Source organism: Nuphar pumila, chromosome 2, assembly GCF_984573655.1.
Source record: "Nuphar pumila chromosome 2, dmNupPumi1.hap1.1, whole genome shotgun sequence".
Classification (NCBI taxonomy): domain Eukaryota; kingdom Viridiplantae; phylum Streptophyta; class Magnoliopsida; order Nymphaeales; family Nymphaeaceae; genus Nuphar; species Nuphar pumila.
This window is the reverse complement of record NC_143250.1, coordinates 36,581,600-36,603,018: the sequence shown is the minus strand read 5'-3', so window position 1 is coordinate 36,603,018 and position 21,419 is coordinate 36,581,600. Positions and strand designations below refer to the sequence as shown.

General features: G+C 41.3%; 1 protein-coding gene across 1 annotated transcript; it reads left to right on the top strand.

The window, feature by feature from the left end:
• The first annotated feature begins 3,701 nt into the window (after positions 1 to 3,701).
• On the top strand, positions 3,702 to 20,825 carry LOC149845266 (ABC transporter B family member 2-like). The gene is made up of 11 exons (XM_089995653.1): positions 3,702 to 4,070; positions 4,164 to 4,218; positions 8,521 to 8,696; positions 10,661 to 10,861; positions 12,076 to 12,335; positions 13,125 to 13,665; positions 14,799 to 15,169; positions 16,290 to 16,705; positions 17,582 to 17,823; positions 18,002 to 18,674; positions 19,930 to 20,825. The coding sequence occupies exons 1-11, from the start codon at positions 3,777 to 3,779 to the stop codon at positions 20,475 to 20,477; spliced, it is 3,777 nt and encodes a 1,258-aa protein (XP_089851779.1). The 5' UTR covers positions 3,702 to 3,776; the 3' UTR covers positions 20,478 to 20,825.
• Positions 20,826 to 21,419: the final 594 nt, after the last annotated feature.

Genomic DNA, 21,419 nt, shown 5'->3' with positions numbered 1-21,419 from the left:
GCTCGCATGATGACCACAAGCTGAGCCAGTGCGATCAGGTGTCTTTGTACCAGCTGCAGTTTTTTTCGGGTTATAAGTAGCCTGAGTACCTTTGAAAGATACTTGGTTAGATTACTGAATCATACAAGATCCACCTACTCATCCGATCTAATGCAACAAATCTTGGAAATGAGGTTTTCTTGAAAGGAAAATTTTTAAACAGTTTTAATTTTTAAAAATGTGTTATTTTGAAAATGCAATGATTTTTTTTAGGTTTTTTTTACTGCAGATATATTTGTGACCATGCTTGAAGCCATTTTAGTCTCATGAAAGTTGGATCCTTATGGGTAAGGAATCCCTAGTTAGAACGCATAGGCGGATGTTGTTTTGACAAAATCTGACCTCCTGGATGTGTTGAGCATGGTCCAAATAGTAGAAATCAACTCTTGAATCATAGTTTTTGGACATAAAAATATGTTTTTTGAGGTTTGAAAATTTGGTACATTGTCGACTGTTGATTTTTCAACCTTTGTAAAATCTGATATATATGTTTAGAAAAACATGATCCAAAAGTCAGTTTCTACTGAACTTAATATGCAGATCACATCTGGAGGGTCATGTGTAAAAAAACTTAAAAAATAAAATTATTACATTTTTTCACTAAGAGATTCTTTACCCTCAAACTGTAGCCAATATTATCCCAATTTTTACGTACATCTCTTTTATGTATGACAGTTAATATATATATATATATATATAACGAACTCACTTGAGCTGAGCCCAACGGAACACCATGTGTTCAGGCTCAACTCAATTAAGCTAAACGAGCTGCTCAAGGCTCAGCTCACTAAATGTATTGAGCCGATCATGAGTGAGTTTGTGATGAGCTAACCCGAGCCACGAGCTGTTTGGGCCATTTACCAGCCCTGGCTTCAACCTCATCAAAGTTCCAATAAAATGGACAAAGACAATATTTTAATGGAAAAACATTTGCTGATGACACCATTACTTGCAAAAAACGTCTGAATCTCCATGCACAAGTTGTTTTGATCCAATTCAACCTCATAACTGGACTTAGCATATTCATGACAGTAGGAATCCGCTTTTTGGATTATGTTTTTTTTTTTCGATAAAAAAACACAAATTTATAACCCTCAAAAACATCATACACTGTAGGCCATCGATTTTTTAACTCTTATAAAATTCTGCTTATGTAACATATTTGGACAATCCAAGAGTCGATTCCCGCTAAGTAAAACATGGAGATAACATGTGTAAGGTTAGTTTTATGAAAAACAATTAAAAACATGAAAAAAAAAAAGCATTTATACCTCATGTCGCCATTAAGGGGGGTGGGGCTCCTCTTGTCTGGTAGGAGCTGTTGGTGCTCAAAACCCAATGGTACATTGTGTGACTGGTGCGGGGTCTGTCTAACCCCAGCTTGCCTGTCAGAAAAAACAAAAAAAACCTCTTATACTGCGTAGAAGTTCAGTGATTGACTTTTGACTTTATCCTTTAGTGGAGTCCTTGAGTCTTAGGGCTACACCAAAGCCCAGCTTGATGCAATTCTAACAGGACCCGACCCGGATGTTGCCTGTTTAGAGTAAGAGTCGTGGGAAACAAGAATAGGCAGGTGGGAAGATGTCGATTGATGAAAGCGTTAAGGACAAAAAAACGATAGAGAGAGAGAGAGAGAAAAAAAGGAACATCTCGTGATGGTGTAGTTGGGGGTCTTTAATGCACACTTTGGCTCATATGGAGCCGTAGGCTCAAGCCATTCTCCAAGCCAAGCCTCCCTCCACCCCATGGTTTTATCATCCCATCCGACCCTTGGTACCCTAAACAAGTGCTAAAATGACAACCCCTATATGCTCTCAATGGGTTGGATATGACCCACGGTTAGATGTGGATCCGACCCATTGCATATGTGGCTTGAACTGAAATAGATCTTGGTTAGAAAGCAGTCCGACTAGAACTACATCACGGTTTCATTTGATCGTATTTAACAATTGGACTCCATCTAAGTAAAAGTTACAAGACCACCGTACTCCCCACTTGCCCATTGAAATAGATAGTTTCTCATTTGACTTAGGCCTTGTAACAATGGATGCAAACCCTTCAACTTGGAAGCCTTAAGCTAGCCGACCTTACCAAGTGTGTGGATCCCTTGTAGCCTGGACACATTTTCCATGGCTTTTAGACTTGAATTTTGGACATTTGTTCCCGGTCTTGTCATAGTTGTAGTTATGAAAGGACCTGGCTCATGACGGGCTAGAGATGCAATTAGGGGTATCAAAGGATCGGGTTTGGTTCCCACTCAAGTGGGACCAAACTCAGATCTTATTTGAGATGCTAGCACCGGGTTTTGACCCAAATCCAATCTGACCTACAACAAGAGAAACTATACTCAGAACCTATAAGAATTACACGAACCAGGCACAAACCATACTTGGTAAAATAATATTTTTATCGTTTTAATTGAAAATTTGTTGGGCCTTGGTCTGGTATGAAATTTCACACATCATACCTGAATCTATATATTAATTGGACCCTTTGAGCTTGACACAGATTCTAATCGGACCTCCTTGTTTATCACCAAACCCGATGCTACAGGGTTTTGGTACTGGGTCAAACCTGACCCATTGACACCCGAGATCCAGATATATAGAAGATATGTCTTATTGGTTTAGTTAAGTGCATATAGAAGATGATTAAGCCACTGGCTATGTTCGAGCCGAGTTTGTAGAGGTGAGAGGTGGCCAGTAATGACCTGCCTCTCAAACTCCATGCCAAAGTGCATTAAATGCCTTTTCAACCTCAAACTCAAAGACCGCCTGTCATTCCCCCAACCCCCTCTCCCAACCGTTCTTCATTGCTCCTCACAAGCCAATGAATGAGTCTTCACGCCTTCCAGCCCCCCCATGTCCTTTCTATCTCCACTTTGATGAACAGGATCCACAGCAAATAATCTTCATAATTTTACTCTTTAATTTTTTTTTTTACCACAATTGAAAATTCTTGTTCCCATTTCTACTGTTCCAAGTGACAACCAACTACCCAATTGAGGGGGCACACCAATCACCTCTAAAACAACATGCATGTCCTTAGGTCCCTAGGAAAAGGTCCAAAGTGCCACAAATTAAGTAATTTTCCTAGGAAACGATCATCAACAAATCATTTATAAAAAAAAAGGCCTTAACTTATGACCAACTACTGAATCAGCTAGCTCATGCAAACAATTTTCAGTTTTAAACATTCCAAGCAAGCATTCAAACTACTTCTTTCAACTAAGACTGCTACGTATCCCTTCATTGACTGTATACATGACACATTTATTTCCCCAACCAAGAAACAAGAAAACCGGCACGCAAAGTAATAAGCACGTATTCAATGCATTAATCAAACGATCAAACCCTTTGGGGGTAAAGGATGACTTCAAAAAGCCAAAAGGTAGGGATACAAATCTCATCTGACTGACCAAACAGACGTCCGCAGCCTCCCCCCCCCCCCCCCCTTCCGTCGCATTAATGAATCTCCCCTACTCAATCCCATCAAATGAGTTATCACGGTCAACAGGGTAGTTTACTCGAAGTAATGGATTCTCTCTCTTATAACTCTCTCTCACAGTCTTTCCCCCCACCCCCCACTTAACACACACTCTCTCATAGTCTTTCCCACACCTCCTATCCCTCCTACTTAAAGTCTCTCTCTCTCTCTCTCATATGGTCTTTCCCACACTCCACATTTAACTCTCTCTCTCTCTCCCTCTCTCTCTCTCTCTCTGTGAAACGAAACTGATGAGTAGCGAAGGTAGGGTAGCCGGACGGCAGGGTTTCGGGGTAGAGGGAGCGGTGAATGGGGGAGAGAAGAAAGGGGATGAGGAGGGGGCCAAGAAGACGGAGAACGTGCCTTTCCTCAAGCTCTTCTCCTTCGCGGATTTCTGGGACTACGTGCTGATGGCCATCGGCTCCCTGGGAGCCTGTGCCCACGGCGCCTCCGTCCCTGTCTTCTTCATCTTCTTCGGCAAGCTCATCAACATCATGGGCATCGCCTACCTCTTCCCTGCCACCGTCTCTGATAAGGTCGCTAAGGTATGTATCCCTCCATCCCTGGTTGCATCCTGATCCAAAACTCTCTCTCTCTCTCTCTCTTATTTTGGTACTGTTGTGATTGATTGTGTGCAGTATGCTTTGGATTTCGTTTATCTCAGCATCGCTGTGCTCTTCTCATCTTGGACGGGTATGTTGGCCTCTTCCTCAATTCCTTAATTAGATTTGCAGCGATTCTAAAGCATAATCATAAACACAGACTGTTTTTTTTTTTAAATCTTCTGATTTTATCGTGAGATTATCATAAACCAATGTCATCATGACGAAAAAGCGATATTTTTCAAAATATTGGCTATTATGAAAACATCGTGTTTTTATCACAGTATCGTTACCTTACATTCGTTGTGTTTTATTATATTGTTATATATTTTCCTATAAAAAAATTAAAATATATATCGATATCTTTTCAAGAAAAACACAATTTTTTCAATTTATCCCGAGATTTTCCTTTGCCAAGAAAATCCTAATAACACGATTTGCGACTAGGTTCTAATTAATGTTGGTCACACTCACTGTCTCTCTCTCTCTCTCTCTCTCAAGCCATTAATCAACATAATAAAAAATGCAAAAACCGAGTGTACTTTTTTTTTCCATATTTAACCTGTGGAAACCCCCCACCGGCAAGGAGACCTATTCGCCATCGATCCGCAGGAAACGCCGGAGGCTGCTAGTACACCTGACCGCAGGGCCTATACTTGCTTCTGCTTATCACAAGGGGGATAACTCTCCCGTGGAAATCGAACCCCGATTGCCCCATATATGCCAGTCCAGACCCATCCCAATAACGCTAACCCCTCGGATCTGACCGAGGGGACATGGGTTACTATTTAGTTCTATATTATTTCATACCTGTGGTCATGGGGGCTCCACCCATGGTTTTCCTAGCTTCGGCGAGAGTTCCTTATCATAATAAAAAATAATATTTAATACCTAAACAATAAAGGATTTAAATAAGCATTCATAAATTTCAAATAAATGGTGACGTTTTCTGGACTCAATAATGAGATTTGAACAATTTTATTAATTACAAAATTTTTTTGAGTCGTTTCCATAGATTGCTCTTTTTACTGGTTCATTTGAATTGTTTTTTTTTCAAGTAACGTTCGAAATTGTTATTAGCTAAGAGCTAATGATGCTCATAAGCACGAGCATAAGTCTGATCAGCAGAGAGTTTCAATCCTTAATTTGGTCATAAATGAGCCGAACTCGAGCGTCATGGGGGCGTGGCTCTAATTATTGGAGGCAAACGCTGTGTTTTGAACGTTATGACTTATGAGCTGTCAAAAGGTGGCATCATAAATTCTGAGCCCAGATCTAGCCTGGTTCCTTTTCAAGCCGATCCTAGCTGAGCTGAACTGAGCTAAGCTAAGCTAATTAGAAGACTTGTTCTAGTGAAAAACAAGGAATTATATCATCTAAAAGCTAATCAGAAGACTTATGCTCGCGATTTGCCTTGTTAAGATCGGATTCACTGGCCAACATCCTTTCTATCTTGGGCCATGCTTAACAGCATATTTAGCCAAGCAAAGCTTCAGCATATATACTGATATTAAGCTCACCGTATAACAATGGTTATGTCGTGCCCTAATCATACCCCCCCGATGATTCACCGTATAACAATGGGTGGTGTATGTTCGCCCCCCGATGATTCACTGAATCCCACGTCCGTGTTCGGGGCTTTGAATGAGCACCACGTATACAAGCACATGGGCTCGTATTCCCGTGTATGTTGACATAACTTTGCATCGAACTCTGGTGTTGTTGCAAAGACTTAAATACCCTTTCTTGCTATTCTTCTCATAAAGTGATGGTTTGAGAAAATAACAAAAATGCCCTTCATTCAAAAAAGAAAAAACAAACACTTCAAAAAAAGGACAAACATGTCCTCCATCCAGAAAGTCGAGGATGTTGTTGACTCTTCAAAGTCTTCTTCTTCTTTCTCCGTTCAAAAAAAAGACAAACATGTCCTCCATCCAGAAAGTCGAGGATGATGTTGACTCTTCAAAGTCTTCTTCTTCTTTCTCCGTAAAACACTGTAAAACCCTCTCTCTCTCTAGAGAAGAAATCAAGGAAGACAAAGAGTTCTCCCTAGAGAAGGCCATGAACATCAACCATCTCACTCTTTCTCTCTTCTCTCTCTACTTCTGTGCACATCTAACAGACGATCCTACATTGCTCCATCGCCATCTTCTTCTTCTTCCTTCTCCGTAAAACACTGTAAAACCCCCTCTTTCTCTAGAGAAGAAATCAAGGGAGGTAAAGAGTTCCCCCTGGAGAAGGCCATGAACATCAACTCTCTCTCTCTCTCTATTTTTGTGTCTGATTTAGAGTTTTTGCCCTTACAGGAGGGGGGGTCCGGGGGCTCCCCCCCGGCGCGGATCCCGCTGTAGCGTTTTACAACAACGATTTGTAGTATTATCGGGCTTTCCTATAATAATTTGTAGTATTTTCGGGTGATTTGCGAAAGACATTACAAATCTCTATAGCGATTTGCAGAAGACACTACAAATCGCAAATAGCTATAGCGATTTGTAGTGTCTTCCGTAAATCGCTATAGCGATTTGTAGTGTCTTTCGTAAATCGTTATAGCGATTTGTAGTGTCTTCCGCAAATCGCTATAGCGATTTGTAGATTCTTCCTGTAATCGCTATAGCGATTTGTAGATTCTTCCGCAAATCGCTATAGCGATTTGTAGATTCTTCCGCAAATCACTATAGCGATTTGTAGTGTCTTCCACAAATCACTATATCGATTTGTAGTGTTATTCAGTAAGCAAATCGCTGTAAATCGCTACCCGAATTAGGACAAACTTGTTAGGGACATATCTCCCTAACCAGAGGTCATATTCCAAATCCGTAAAAAGTGGTGTCTTTGTTATTGAGTCTAGTTTATTTCTGTAAATTTTCAGCGATTTCTATTGTCATTTCATTCCTCATTTTAACTAAAAATCAGACCCCTATTATTTTGTGTTATTTGAGTTGCACAACACCATTCTCGCTTGACATCCACATCTTGATTCTGGCATGCTCCTCCTGTAAGAGCAAAAACTCTGAATCAAACTCCACAACTCTTCAAGTTGAATGATGCTACCCACGCTGGGAGGAGCCCTCAGACCCCCTTTCTGTAAGGGTAAAAACTCTGAATCAGACTCCACAACTCTTCAAGTTGAATGATGCTACGCACACTGGGAGGAGCCCTCAGACCCCCCTTTTTATAAGGGTAAAAACTTTGAATCAGACTCCATAACTCTTCAAGTTGAATGATGTTACCCACGTTGGGAGGAGCCCCCAGACCCCTCTCCTGTAAGGGTAAAAACTCTGAATCAGGATCTACAACTCATTTAGTTGAATGATGCTACCCACGCTGGGATGAGCCCCTAAACCCTCCTCCTGTAAGGGTAAAAACTCTGAATTAGGCTCCACAACAGTCAATGTGCAGGTCAGCTGGTGCTTGATGGAGCAATGTAAGATCTTCTGTTGGATGTGCATAGAAGCAAAAAAAGAAGGGAAAGAGAAAGAGTGAGAGGGTTGATGTTCATGGCCTCCTCCAGGGGAGATTTCTTGCTCAGATAATCCTGGAGTGCAGAGACTGGGTCTTAAGTAATTATTTTCGGGGCACTTAAGTCTTTACAACCACTCCTTTTCAAGAATCGTCATTTTTTTTGCACTAATGGAGGAGAGGTATTCAAGTCTTTGCAATCGCATCAAACTCCAATGCTAATTAATGCTGACAAACATGGGGATACGAGACACACATGCTTACATACGTGGTGCTCTTTGAGACCCCCGAACATGAGATGTAGCTAACTGCCCTGTTCGGGGGGGGGGACATATAACCTGCTTTGCACAAATATAGCCCATATTTTTTGTTTATTTTATTTAAAAAATAATTTCTTTATGTTTCCATAAAAAGTACTACTAAAACCTATTATTCTTATTATTTTAAAATTTTTTACGTTTTAAAAAATATTATCAGCCTCGGCAGAAAGTCGATATGCTTCACCCCTGAATCGGCTATTTTTTAATAAATGTAAAAAAAAAATACTGAAAATTAATGTTTAATAGTATTTTATTATTATATTAATAGTTTTAACATGTGTCACATTACGATTGGTGCGTAATGAATTTTTATTATGTTTAAGCCGATACAGAACGATTCAGTTGAGTATCGATACCGATACTGACAACATTGGGTAAATCACCCCCTTCTGAATCGGCCAATGTCCGATTCTGACAATATTGGTATTATCTAAGTGGATTTATAATTTCCCCTTATATCCAAGCCCAACTCTCTCTCTCTCTCTCTCTCTCTCTCTCTCTCTCTCTCTCTCTCTCTCTCTCTATATATATATATATATATATATATATATATATATAGAGAGAGAGAGAGAGAGAGAGAGAGTCTAAGATGGGTTAAAAATATTGAAATGCAGAGGTTGCGTGTTGGATGTATACGGGAGAGAGACAAGCATCAAAGATGAGATTGGCATACCTGAAGTCCATGTTGAATCAAGATATAAGCTTCTTTGACACGGAGGCTTCCACGGGACAGGCCATTGCTGCAATTACAAGTGACATAATGGTGGTTCAAGATGCCATTTCAGAGAAGGTGATTGATTGATCGCTGCCTTTGAACTTTCTTCTTCACTATATTTATTAGTTGGAGTTTATGGTCCACTTTAAAGCTTGTTGTTGAATATATGTATACCATTTCAGAATACAAGCATTCCACTTTTTATGAAGATTAAGATAGTTTAAAGATAACTCAAAATATCATCTTGATGTCAATTTTAACACAGGAAATTTCTAAACAGGATATGCCAAGCCTGGTCAGAAATTTAGTTTTTATTTTTAGATATCAAATGTATTTAAATTAAGAGCATGCCATCACTTACCAGTACAGTGGAAGCACTAATATATATATATATATATATATATATATATATATATATATATATATATATATATATATATATGTGTGTGTGTGTGTGTGTGTGTGGTGGTACACACTTGATTTACATAGATCTAAGCTCTCAATGCAAAATCTAACCTTTGAATCATGTTTAACATGTTCTGTTTATTATTTTCATGTGTTAAGTTGACTGAAACATGATGTTTTTCTACCATTTTTAGACCACTTTTATTTTTGATGAATTGTGAATTGTTGATTTTAGTTGTAACAAAAATAAGATCTTACGATGTATTAGACGTGATAAAGCATTCTAACATAATAAATAAACTATGTTAAATACATATGTATGGGTGGCTAGATCCATACAAACAAAAGTGTGTACCACCGATAGTATCATGTTATACCACCTTATATTTTCTCTCTCTTGGAATCCAAAAATCAACAGTTCATAATGCATCTAAAATTTATAATATAGGTTATCTCAATGAAAAAATTGATCAAAAACATGTTTTATGCTAAAGATGCAATAATAAACGGGGATTCATATTGAGGAAAAACCATCTATAACATTGAAAATTAAGATTGTCCGTTCCTCTCTCTCTCTCTCTCTATATATATATATATATACATGGGCCCCACCTTGTAACCAAAACATTTACTACTGTTGGAAATGGTCAGCTAATGAATGAGCGCACCCAACGCCATTCACTGTCAACCATCACCATCAACTTGTAAAACCTGAGAATCATTTAACTTTATGAGGTGAAAACGATTTTTTTCCAAAAGATTGGTACTTTTATGATGGAAAATGATACCTTAACCAGTTGCTTGTATGAAGAGTAAATGAGGTACCAGATCTGATCGGAGTTATCCTTACCTTTCATCCTATAAATGCCCCCCAATAACTAAACTGGCCGATATTAATGCGTTTTACTACAAGGATAGATTTTTTTTTTTATTTAACCTGTTTTTTCTCCATCACGTGGATCTCACTGACCGACTTAATTCCTTTTTATCTAGGTTAGAAAGTTGCTCACCTTGAAGCGAAAACTAACGTTTTTTTGTGAGACAAATTATTAATTTATTATGAATAAAATTTATATATGTTTGCAATTATGGTCATGATTATTGGCGAGGTTTCCAAAATTATCATAATTTTATTGTGATATTAACGTTCTATGAACATGTTTTTAAATTTTTTCAAAAGAGAATACATTTAATTATTTGTATCAAAATTTCTTAATATTTTATGTCATATATTCTCGAAATCTTCTAAAAACCTAAAATTTGTCCCGAGATTTTCTTTGTCGAGTTTGAGATTGTTTTCTATGACGTATTAAACGGATGTGGGGCCCATCTATCCCGAGGAGAAATTTTACCTTTAGTTTTTTTGGCAATCAAAAGCACCAAAAAGTGAACAAAAAAGTATAAAAAAAATAGTGCACATTATATGCAGCGTCGCTGCAGGGTGGGCATGCAGCGACCTGCTTGACAGCCACCCATCTTGGCATTTCTCGATATTGAAATGTTGAGATGGATGGTCATCAGCAACGGCGCTGCATGCTTGGCATACAGCTCCGCTGCATAAAATTGACCTCTAAAAAATAAAGAGGATGGCATGTTGGTAATTGATGCTGACGGGTGAATGTGGGCACGAGCAGGTGGGGAACTTCATGCACTACATCAGCCGATTCATCGCGGGGTTCATGATCGGCTTCGTGCACGTGTGGCAGGTCAGCCTCGTGACGCTCTCGATCGTGCCGTTGATCGCGTTGGCGGGCGGCATGTACGCGTACATAGCCACGGGCCTCGTCGCACGTATGAGGAAGTCCTACATCAAAGCCGGGGAAATCGCCGAGGAGGTTCGTCCGTATCGCCGATTTATGTTCCTGCAAATAAATTTTTTTTGGGTCGGCATCCTGCACATAAAGTTGGGAAAAATATGAAAAAGGGACAAAATTTTCTCTCCGTAATTGGATCGGGTCAGGGTCCAAGACCGACACGAAAAACCCTAGCTGTGGGATCACTTGGAAAGGTTGTTGGCTTTAGATGGGTTCGGTTTGGTCTCCGACTGGAGTGTGGTTTCTCTGACCCTGATCTGGTCTAGATTGAGCTTGTCATTTGTCCTGGATCAGGATTGGATCTATATATATTAGGTCCCACAGTTTCCCTCACTGGTTTCGAGCATGAAGCCAACCAATCTTCCGATCGTGGATATGGATCCAGTTATGTCTTGAGTGGATCGTTTTGGAGTATGAAATTGTCCCTGATGGTCATAACTGGGTCCGGTCCTGAACCAGTTCTAAACAATTTATGGCCCAAATGGGTCAGGCCTAATGACCAACGAATGGATCCAAGACTGATCTAAATGTGTGGTACTTATGTTTAGATTATAATCAATAACTTCATTTCTTAGTGTCAATTAGTGGTTTATCCTGGCCCATTGCAGCCAGTTCGGTTCCACTCATCTCTTGTTACCCACCATCTTTATATCCCTCTTAAATCTTATGTTGAAAGTTGTCTTGATCAAATCAGACTTTATAGATGGATTCAGCACGATTGATTTAATAAGAATCTACCCTTGAATCGTAATTTTTTGACGAAATTTTTTTATTTTTTAAATCACAAAATTTTGTGTTTTGTCAACCGTTCATTTTTGAATCGCCAAAAAATCCTGTACAGAGTCGGATCTCAGTGATTGAATGTTGATCTTCACTAAATGAATGATCTAGATCACATATATGGAGTCCAATTTGATCAAAACAACTTGCATCAATGAAATCTCAAGGAGGGGTATGAAGATAAGGATGACTTTGGGAATGAGGAACCTATTTGCACAACGGATCCAACTTCCTGGTTAGGGGCCATAGTTTGTCACCTGACATGGGACAACCACAGGGGGGTTGGTGCAGGTCGAAGCTGGGTGTAGTCCTCGGTGGGCAGAGGTATCTCAGGGGTTTTAGCAACCACAATCTGATTGTGGTAAAAAAAGAAAAAAAGTGGCTTATCTTTGAACATGCAGACTAATTGTGTGCTGATTAAGTTCAGTTTTATTTTCTTTAATGTGGTGCTTAAGGTAATTGGAAACATAAGGACGGTGCACGCATTCGTCGGCGAAGAGAAAGCGGTTAAGAGCTATAGAAATGCTCTAGAAGACACTTACAAGTATGGGAGGAAAGGAGGGCTGGCCAAGGGACTTGGGTTTGGATCATTGCACTGTGTTTTGTTCCTGTCATGGGCTCTTCTTGTCTGGTACACTAGCGTGGTTGTTCATAAGCAGATTGCAGATGGTGGTGATGCCTTCACAACCATGCTCAATGTTGTCATCAGTGGCTTGTAAGTACCCTTGTTCCTAGTAGCATATACTTCATAAGTATAACAGAAATTACCACCAGTAAAAAAATAAAAAACTACACATACATATCAATATGCATTTGATATATGTGCACTGACATGTATGTGTAAATATATATCTATTGGCCTCAAGTGTTTATTTGAGTCTGACAAACTCAATTCCAATGACACCATGTTTGTTCAAGCTTATTAAAATCTCAAACACTCTTCTTTTCAAGAAGCTTGCTTTGGAAATATATATGAAGCTACATGCTTTCGGAGTTTTGTAAGCTTGCTTTGGAACTTATGAATGTCACCAGGTTGATGAGGCGTCACAAGTTCAAAACCCACGGTGGCATCCCTTGCCACAAGGTTGAAGCTGGGTATACTCCCCAGTGGGCAGGGGAACTCAAGGGTTTTGCCAACTAGTGGCCAGCCAATGTGTGAACTTCCTTGATAGTGTAAACATCTATTTAATGTTAAAATATCTTACTTTAAAATTAAAATTCTGATGTTAAATTTGCATATATAATGAATATTCTTGATAAAAAATGCTTATGATCAATCCTAAATAAAGGATATAACTTTTAACTATATTTTTATGTTATTTTCTACTTGTTTCCTTCTTGTTTCTTATTCCCTTCTCTTCCCTTCCCTTCATGCTCCTAAACTCATGCTTTCATGCATGTAAACATTTCTCAAGTACTTGCTTCTTGCTTCATGTGTTGCTTCTCACATTCACTTCTTACTCTAGTAACAATGCATTTGATATACTGCATGATCATTACGCAGATCTCTTGGACAAGCAGCACCCGATGTCGCCGCCTTCATAAGGGCAAAATCAGCTGCATATTCCATCTTCAAGATGATAGAGAGGAACTCTGCTAGCAAAGCTAGTGAGAAAACTGGGAAGATGCTAGAGAAAGTTGTTGGTCACATACAATTGCAAAACGTGAGCTTCATCTACCCCTCCCGTCCCGATGTGGTCATCTTCAACAAGCTTAGTTTCGACATACCTGCAGGAAAGATTGTCGCCCTTGTTGGCGGGAGCGGTTCCGGCAAAAGCACAGTGATCTCGCTCATCGAGCGGTTCTACGAACCAACATCTGGGAGGATCTTGCTTGACGGCCACGACATCAAACAATTAGACTTGAAGTGGTTCAGGCAACAAATTGGCCTAGTGAATCAGGAACCAGCTCTGTTTGCAACCAGCATTAAGGAGAATATCTTGTACGGAAAAGAGGATGCAACAATTGAAGAGATCACAAGAGCTGTCAAGCTTTCAGAGGCTATCTCTTTCATCAATAACCTGCCAGATCGTTATGAAACACAGGTATTGGTGATGTTGAATGATTTCTTGCCACTTGCAAAAGATTCACACAAAATGGATATAGTCTTCTTATTTATTGTCTCATGGGACTTGAGAAATGATGGAAGGGACTTTAGTATTTAATAATTTGTAATACTTAAGGCAGTCTATATATATAATTCTTAGGGGCTAAAAAATGCAGGTGAACATGTTGCATCATAAAAAAAAGTACTTGGGGATGTCGCAACTCCAATATATACCTACACCTATGTATAACATGATTACTTGAAGAAGGGTAATGCATAGTAGGGATTCGGTCGATGCAAGGAGTTGAGAGTCCAGTTTTATTTAAAAGATGCCTGACATGATCGATCATGTGCTATCTACACAACAGATACAGATACAAATATATAGATCCAAATACCGAATAGGTACATATGGCACCTGAGATCTTTCTAGTGTTTTGGTATCAACTCGTGATGCCCATATCCTATTAAGGAGTATAAAATGGGTGTTGTCTATTAGATAGATGACTGAGTGGGTATATAACACGAACTCTTCTAACAGGGCACCGCACCCACATTCACCGGGTGCGACACTTGGACACAGCTTCTTTTGTTTTAGGTGAAGTCAACCACAATGAGGTCTATTTATATTCAAAAGTAGATTCAGTTAACTCTAATCAAGTCTATTTTTTATCTATATTATATATATAAATACATAAATGCACACACGAACACACATAGTGTTAACTTAAAACTGTTATATATATATATATATATATATACCCTCCCTGCACCCTGTACTCAATTTTTTTTGAAGTGTCTCATCGCCACACCCATACTCACACCTGCACCTATGTGACATAACTGAGTGGTTGATAGCTCTAGTCTTGAAAACTAAAAATATAATCTTTGCCTTAAACTGTGATATATATATATATATATATATATATATATATATATATATATATATATATATATATATATATATATATATATATATACTCACTTATTTTTGTAAATTTATGTATTGTACTCTGCATACCCACTCCCATACCTATATGATACAGATTCACACGCAGACACAAAACACTGGCACAACAGTATTTGGGTCACAAATTTCAATTGTGTGAGTAATTTTGATCCTACAAACAGGTAGGGGAGAGGGGAATCCAACTGTCTGGTGGGCAGAAACAGAGGATTGCGATCGCGAGGGCAAATTTGAAAAACCCTTCCATTCTTTTGTTGGATGAAGCAACGAGTGCACTGGATGCAGAGTCTGAAAAAAGTGTGCAAGAAGCATTAGACAGAGTCATGGTTGGAAGAACAACTGTGGTGGTTGCTCATAGGTTGTCAACAGTAAGGAATGCAGATATAATTGCAGTGGTACATGAGGGGAAGATCGTGGAGTCAGGGACTCATGAACAGCTCATATCAGATCCGGGGAGTGCTTATTCTGCACTTGTCAGCCTTCAGGATGCCCCTAATCGATCTCTTACTGAGAGCCACAGTATAAGTAGACACAGGTTTGTGCCTTAGCTTTCCCTATTACTGTTACCTTGAGCTGCACTTGGTCCTTAAGGGTGTGTTTGAATCTGTGAACAGGACATGACCTGCACTGTCCATGCACCCAAAAAAAGCAAACTTTTTTTGTTTTTTGTCAGAGAGTGTTCGCTCACCACTGTTCCGTGGCACGGATTAGTGGTGTATGCCAAATTACCTGTCCGCAGAATTCACCAATATTGCGTCTGCACGGCCTGCATTTGCGTGGAAGCATGCATTGCCGTGGATGGGCGGGTACAGAAATTCAAACGCTCCATAAGGGTGCGTTTGACACCAAGAACACCTCATCCAGGACAACTTGTGCCAGAGGGTTGCAAGTCTTTTTTCCCACTAAAATGGGCCTCAAGGTTGAGTTGCATCCCAATTTGATGTGACAAATTCGTCCTGTGTTTGATGTACTGTGGGGCCCACACAGAACGAGACAGAACAGTTCATTCAGACTGTTCTGTCCCCGCCAATCAAGAACCCATTAAGGGGGTGTTTGACTCCCTCTCCAGGTTAGGACAGAACATTTAGCCTAGGACAGACAGGACAGTTGTTCTATCCAGGACACAGTGTGTCCTGAGCATTTTTATTATTTTTTCTTTTTTAAAAACTGTACCGCCCCCACCGAAGGGGGGGTGTCGGTACCAGAAAACATTGTGTGGCGTGTCCCGTCGACGCACAGCTGCTGTTTGATTGCGGGAACATGATACGAGTCCGTGGCATCCCGTGAGACAGGGAATCAAACACGTCCTAAGGGTGCGCCGCAGTAATAGTATTTGCGCTAAAGGCTGTATGAAGAGTGTTATTGCAGAAACAAAATCTGATCACCCTCGTCGGACTTTGTTTCCTTATTAAATTTGTCTGACTGAGAAAAATAATGGCCAGCCGGAGTCCTCTTTTCAAGGAAAAGGACCACCATTGCGCAATTATTCCTTGCAAATGCCCTTGAATAGTTACAGTGAATCAATGTCACACGAATACTGCATTTTTTACTCCCGTTCTACATCGCCTTATATACAAGTCATATTAAAAACTTGTTGTTGCCCGTATCCACAGCCGTATCACTGTTATATTGATCTTTTCTTTCTTCCTGCTCAGCGCGAAATTTTCACGGGAGCTATCGGGTAAGACAGGGAGCTTCAGAGGCAGTTTCCGGTCCGATAAGGATTCGATCAGCCACCATGGCCAGGACAACTCTGAACCGGTGAAGCGGAAGCCGGTGTCCATGAAGCGACTGTTCTCAATGGCTGCACCAGATTGGGTTTTCGCGATCTGGGGCGTCATTGGTGCCATAATTTCTGGTGCCCAGTTCCCTCTGTTTGCACTCGGAGTGTCGCAGGCTTTGGTGGTCTACTACTTCGACTGGGAGACCTGTAAAGCAGAGATCAGGAAGATATCACTGCTCTTCTGTGGTGCTGCCGTTGTGACCGTTGTGTCCCACACATTTGAGCACCTGAGCTTTGGCATCATTGGTGAACGCTTAACCCTTCGTGTGAGAGAGAAGATGTTTGCAGGTAAGAATTAAACATGTAGGGTATGAGGTGCACTTTTTTTGTTTTTGGTTGATTTATTAGACAGAGAAACTGCACTTGAGATCAAAGAACTGACCGCGCTGATCTTAATCTGCTTTGCCTACGGTCGCCATTCTGGTGGCATAAAACTCTGTGGACACGTCTTTCGACCCTTAGAAAGCCTCCTGCATCATCTTTCAGGTGCCCACACGAGGACCTAGACTCGGGGCAGGGGGAGACCTCCCTGTCTGGACGGCAGATCAGGCGCAATCACATTGCACACTTTGAGTGTGCCTCTGCACCTAGTCACTCTCTATCTCATGGCGTCCAACAGCAACTGGAGGGCAGCCAGGTGCGGCGGCACACTCAAAGTATGCAATGTAAATGCAGCTGATCTGCCATACACTATCCGCGAATCTGTGACCGTGTGGATGACCCTTGGGTCTTAAAGACCAGTGCATCTTGGTACCTTCAAAGCATGCACGGTCCTGCTGAGTACTGCTGCCCGGTGTCAAATATCGCCATTTTTTTCCAAACATCAACCAAAATATCATGATATTTTTAAAAGCATGATAGTTTTCTATTTGAGTTCATGATTTTATTGTGATATTTACATTTTTATCAGCAATATCCGGATACATTTAGAATATGTAAAAATAAAAAAAAGCATTTTTCCAAAATTTTGCGAATAAAAGCGTAAACACCACGACAAAATAGTGATATTTTCACTTAATTATTATGTCGCGACATTTTCAAAATATCGAGATATATTAAACGCTTAAAAGGGTGGCAAATTGAGGTTTTTTATTTTTTCTATTAAAATTTCCGTTCCCCCACATCTGGTTTTATTTGGAAGCCATGACCATGTCTGGGTTGCAGCCATCCTTCGGAACGAGATCGGGTGGTTCGACGACACCGGCAACACGAGCTCCATGTTGGCGTCCAGGCTCGAGACGGACGCGACACTGCTTAGGACCATAGTGGTGGACAGGTCCACCATCCTGCTGCAGAACATATCGCTGGTCACCACATCCTTCGTCATCGCCTTCATGCTCAACTGGAGGATCACCCTCGTCGTCATCGCTACCTACCCTTTGGTTGTCAGCGGCCACATTAGCGAGGTACCAACCAACTACTCTCTCTCTCTCTCTCTCTCTCTCTCTCTCTCTCCTTTGCATGTCGTGTTCCCTTATATACTTTTTGGTATGGAAAACCTTACGAAATAAAAGAATGGCGTGTCTCGTGTCATTTTGGGCGTGTCAATGTGACATTGGTTGCTGCTTTGGGCTGGTGCAACAGAAAATGTTCATGAAGGGGTTCGGCGGCAACCTGAGCAAGGCGTACCTGCACGCCAACATGATCGCCGGCGAGGCGGCCGGCAACATCCGGACGGTGGCGGCCTTCTGTGCCGAGCGGAAGGTGGTGGACCTCTACACGCAGCAGCTGGCGGAGCCGGCGCGGCAGTCGTTCCGGCGGGGGCAGATCGCCGGCGTCTTCTACGGCGTGTCGCAGTTCTTCATCTTTAGCTCGTACGCGCTGGCGCTGTGGTACGGGTCGCGGCTGATGCATGACGGGCTCGCGTCCTTCAAGTCGGTGATGAAGGCCTTCATGGTGCTGATCGTGACTGCTCTGGCCATGGGCGAGATGCTGGCGATGGCGCCGGACCTGATCAAGGGGAACCAGATGGCGGCGTCGGTGTTCGAGATCCTCGACCGGAAGCCGGGGATGCAGGGGGCGGAGGAGGGTGCAGGAGGGGAGGAGGTGGGAAGGGTACAGGGGGTCATCGAGATGAGAGGGGTGGGGTTCAGCTACCCGTCCCGGCCGGACATCGAAATCTTCCAGGACTTCAACCTGAAGGTGCACGCCGGACGGAGCATGGCCATCGTCGGCACCAGCGGCTCCGGCAAGAGCTCCGTTCTCTCCCTTATCCTCAGGTTCTACGACCCCACCTCCGGCCGCGTCCTCATCGACGGTAAAAACCATCTCTCTCTCTCTCTCTCTCTCTCTCTCTCTCTCTCTCTCTCTCTCTCTCTCTCTCTCTCTCTCTCACACACACACACACACACACACACACACACAGGATTGTTGGCACTGATTTTAGACCGCAAAAGTGTCGAAGAAGTGGTTCCCATCTGATGGAGAGCTTCAGGTGGGAACACAACCAAATCGGAAGTCATCCCTATCTTCGTACCCTTGGGACTTCATTGGTGCATGTTATTTTAATCGAATCGGACTCGATAGATGTGATTTCATTTACTAAAGATGACACTTAAATGGCCGAAATCGGATCTGTATGCAGGCATTTTTGGAGGGTCGATTCTGATTAAATTGGTCATGCTGAACGAGTGGATCCATCTATATATTGTCAGATTTGATAAAAAACAACTTACATCATAAGATTTTTCACTAAAAAAAACTTTCAGTATACGATTTAAGAAGGGTATGAAGATGGGGGATGACATAGGAAATGAGTGAAACCGGACTCGTCCGAATGCTGTCAATGGGCCGGATCTCTGCCGAGTATTGTAATCTGGTTGGCAGATGTAGTCAAGTAATATTTTGGGTCGACCCAAATAATACTTGGGTCCGGTTTAAGCCATGGCTTTTTTGTCAGATATCTAACCTAGCCCAACCCTATACTCGAGTATTTTATATGGATTTTTAAGTAAATATAAATATCTAAACACTTTTGAAATTCGAGATAGGTTCCATTTCTTCAATCCAACATAATCTGAACCTGAATCCAAACCCAAACCCGAACCTGAGCTGCATTACATGTTATTTAAGTGGGTTTGGGTGCAACTTAATGGGTCACACACCCGACCCATTGACACTAGTGGCAGGTGTGAGCCCTGGCTTGATGGACACCTTCCAGGTCCCGCCCCGGTAGCTTTTTCTTTTGGTTACTGGATATTAAGGTCCAGGTTCAAATTGAGGCTCCACTGGACAGACCCAAATGGCCAAGTCCAATATCATTGGGCAAACCTCTTTTTTTCTTTTTATAGACGATTTTTATCCCTAAACTTGCACATAAAAGAGTATCTTTGATTTGGATCAGCGATTGGATACGGATGCAGTTAAACATACTCAAATCTGACCTGTAGAAATCTAGAAATTGGATCATTCTGATATGGCCCATAACCTATCTGGATCCATTTAGGTTGGTCCAGATGTATTAGCAGCGGTATCAATGTTAGTAATACTGTTCTTCCTTGTCTTACATACAGGCAAAGACATAAGGAAGCTCAGGCTAAAGTCACTCCGGCGCCACATTGGCTTGGTCCAGCAGGAGCCAGCTCTTTTTGCCACCTCCATCTATGACAACATCCTATATGGCAGGGATGGTGCCACGGAAGCCGAAGTCATCCAGGCGGCTCGGCTCGCCAATGCCGACAGCTTCATCAGTGCACTGCCAGAGGGCTATGCCACGAAGGTCGGTGAGCGCGGCGTCCAGCTCTCAGGAGGGCAGAAGCAGCGTGTCGCCATTGCAAGGGCAGTCCTAAAAAACCCAGCCATACTCCTGTTGGATGAGGCAACCAGTGCCCTGGATGCCGAGTCGGAGCGGGTCGTCCAGCAGGCCCTGGATCAGCTCATGAAGAACCGAACCACGGTCGTTGTGGCCCACCGGCTTTCGACAATCCAAAATGCAGACCAGATCTCGGTGCTACAAGATGGGAAGATCATAGATCAAGGGGACCATGCCAGCCTAGTGGCCAAGAAAGATGGACCTTACTACAAGTTGATCAACCTACAACAGCAACAACAACATGGGTGAGCTCAAAATGGCGTTTTCTTGAGTAGTGTGGGATAGCTAATGGACAGGGTTGGCCATAGGCTAAGGTTATGATATGTTTTGTTATATCGCCATCAAGTGTGTCTTTGTACATCTTTGAGAGCAAGGGAGGGAGTTCATCATGTTCCCCCATCTCCTCTTTAATCTTAGTGGACATCCGTGGTGCTTAGTAATTGGATTTTTGATGAGGAATAATGGGTTTTCTTTTTAAAATTATTGTTTGTTGTTTTAAATAATATAAACGAATCATGACTTGTAATATGTTCATATTGAATGCGTTTTCTCATTAGCTTTATTGAAGAAAAATAATTATAACATGCTTCTCTTTTAAGCATAGAATCTTGGGTTCGATCACGTCTCTCTCTCTCTCTCTCTTATATATATATATATATATATATATATATATATATATATATATATATATATATATATATATATATATATATATATATATATATATATATATGGCAAACTTATGATTAACATTGCGATACACACAAAAATTTAGCAATTAAAACGATATTTTTAGGGTTGTTTATAACTCCAACTAAATCATCAAATTATAAATCTCAATATCTAAGAGACAAATATCTTTTTTCTTGGATAGTTTAAGAGAAAACCAACTCCCATCATCGACCACACATTGGCTGGCCTCCTGTTGCTAAAACCCTTGAGGTCTCCCATGCCCACCGGAGAGAACACCCAGCTTTAATTTTTGTGACAAGGGACGCCATCCGTGGGTTTTGAACTTGTGATGTCCCACCAACTTGGTGACATTAACAAGTGACCCCTGCCAGACAAGAGGAGCCCGTGTGGGCATCTAAAAGACATATCGAACCTGCACAAGATCAACTTTTTTAGACACTTGTGAGCATTGAAATTCTACTTTCTAAATCTCTCTCTCATTTGTACTGATGCCCCTAT

Bases quoted from the DNA above. Each gene is read 5' to 3' on its own strand.
- LOC149845266 (XM_089995653.1), top strand. From the start codon at position 3,777: ATGAGTAGCGAAGGTAGGGTAGCCGGACGGCAGGGTTTCGGGGTAGAG. The intron at 4,071-4,163 runs GTATGTATCCCT...GATTGTGTGCAG, and splicing joins TCTCTGATAAGGTCGCTAAG to TATGCTTTGGATTTCGTTTA. The intron at 17,824-18,001 runs GTACCAACCAAC...CTGGTGCAACAG, and splicing joins TCAGCGGCCACATTAGCGAG to AAAATGTTCATGAAGGGGTT.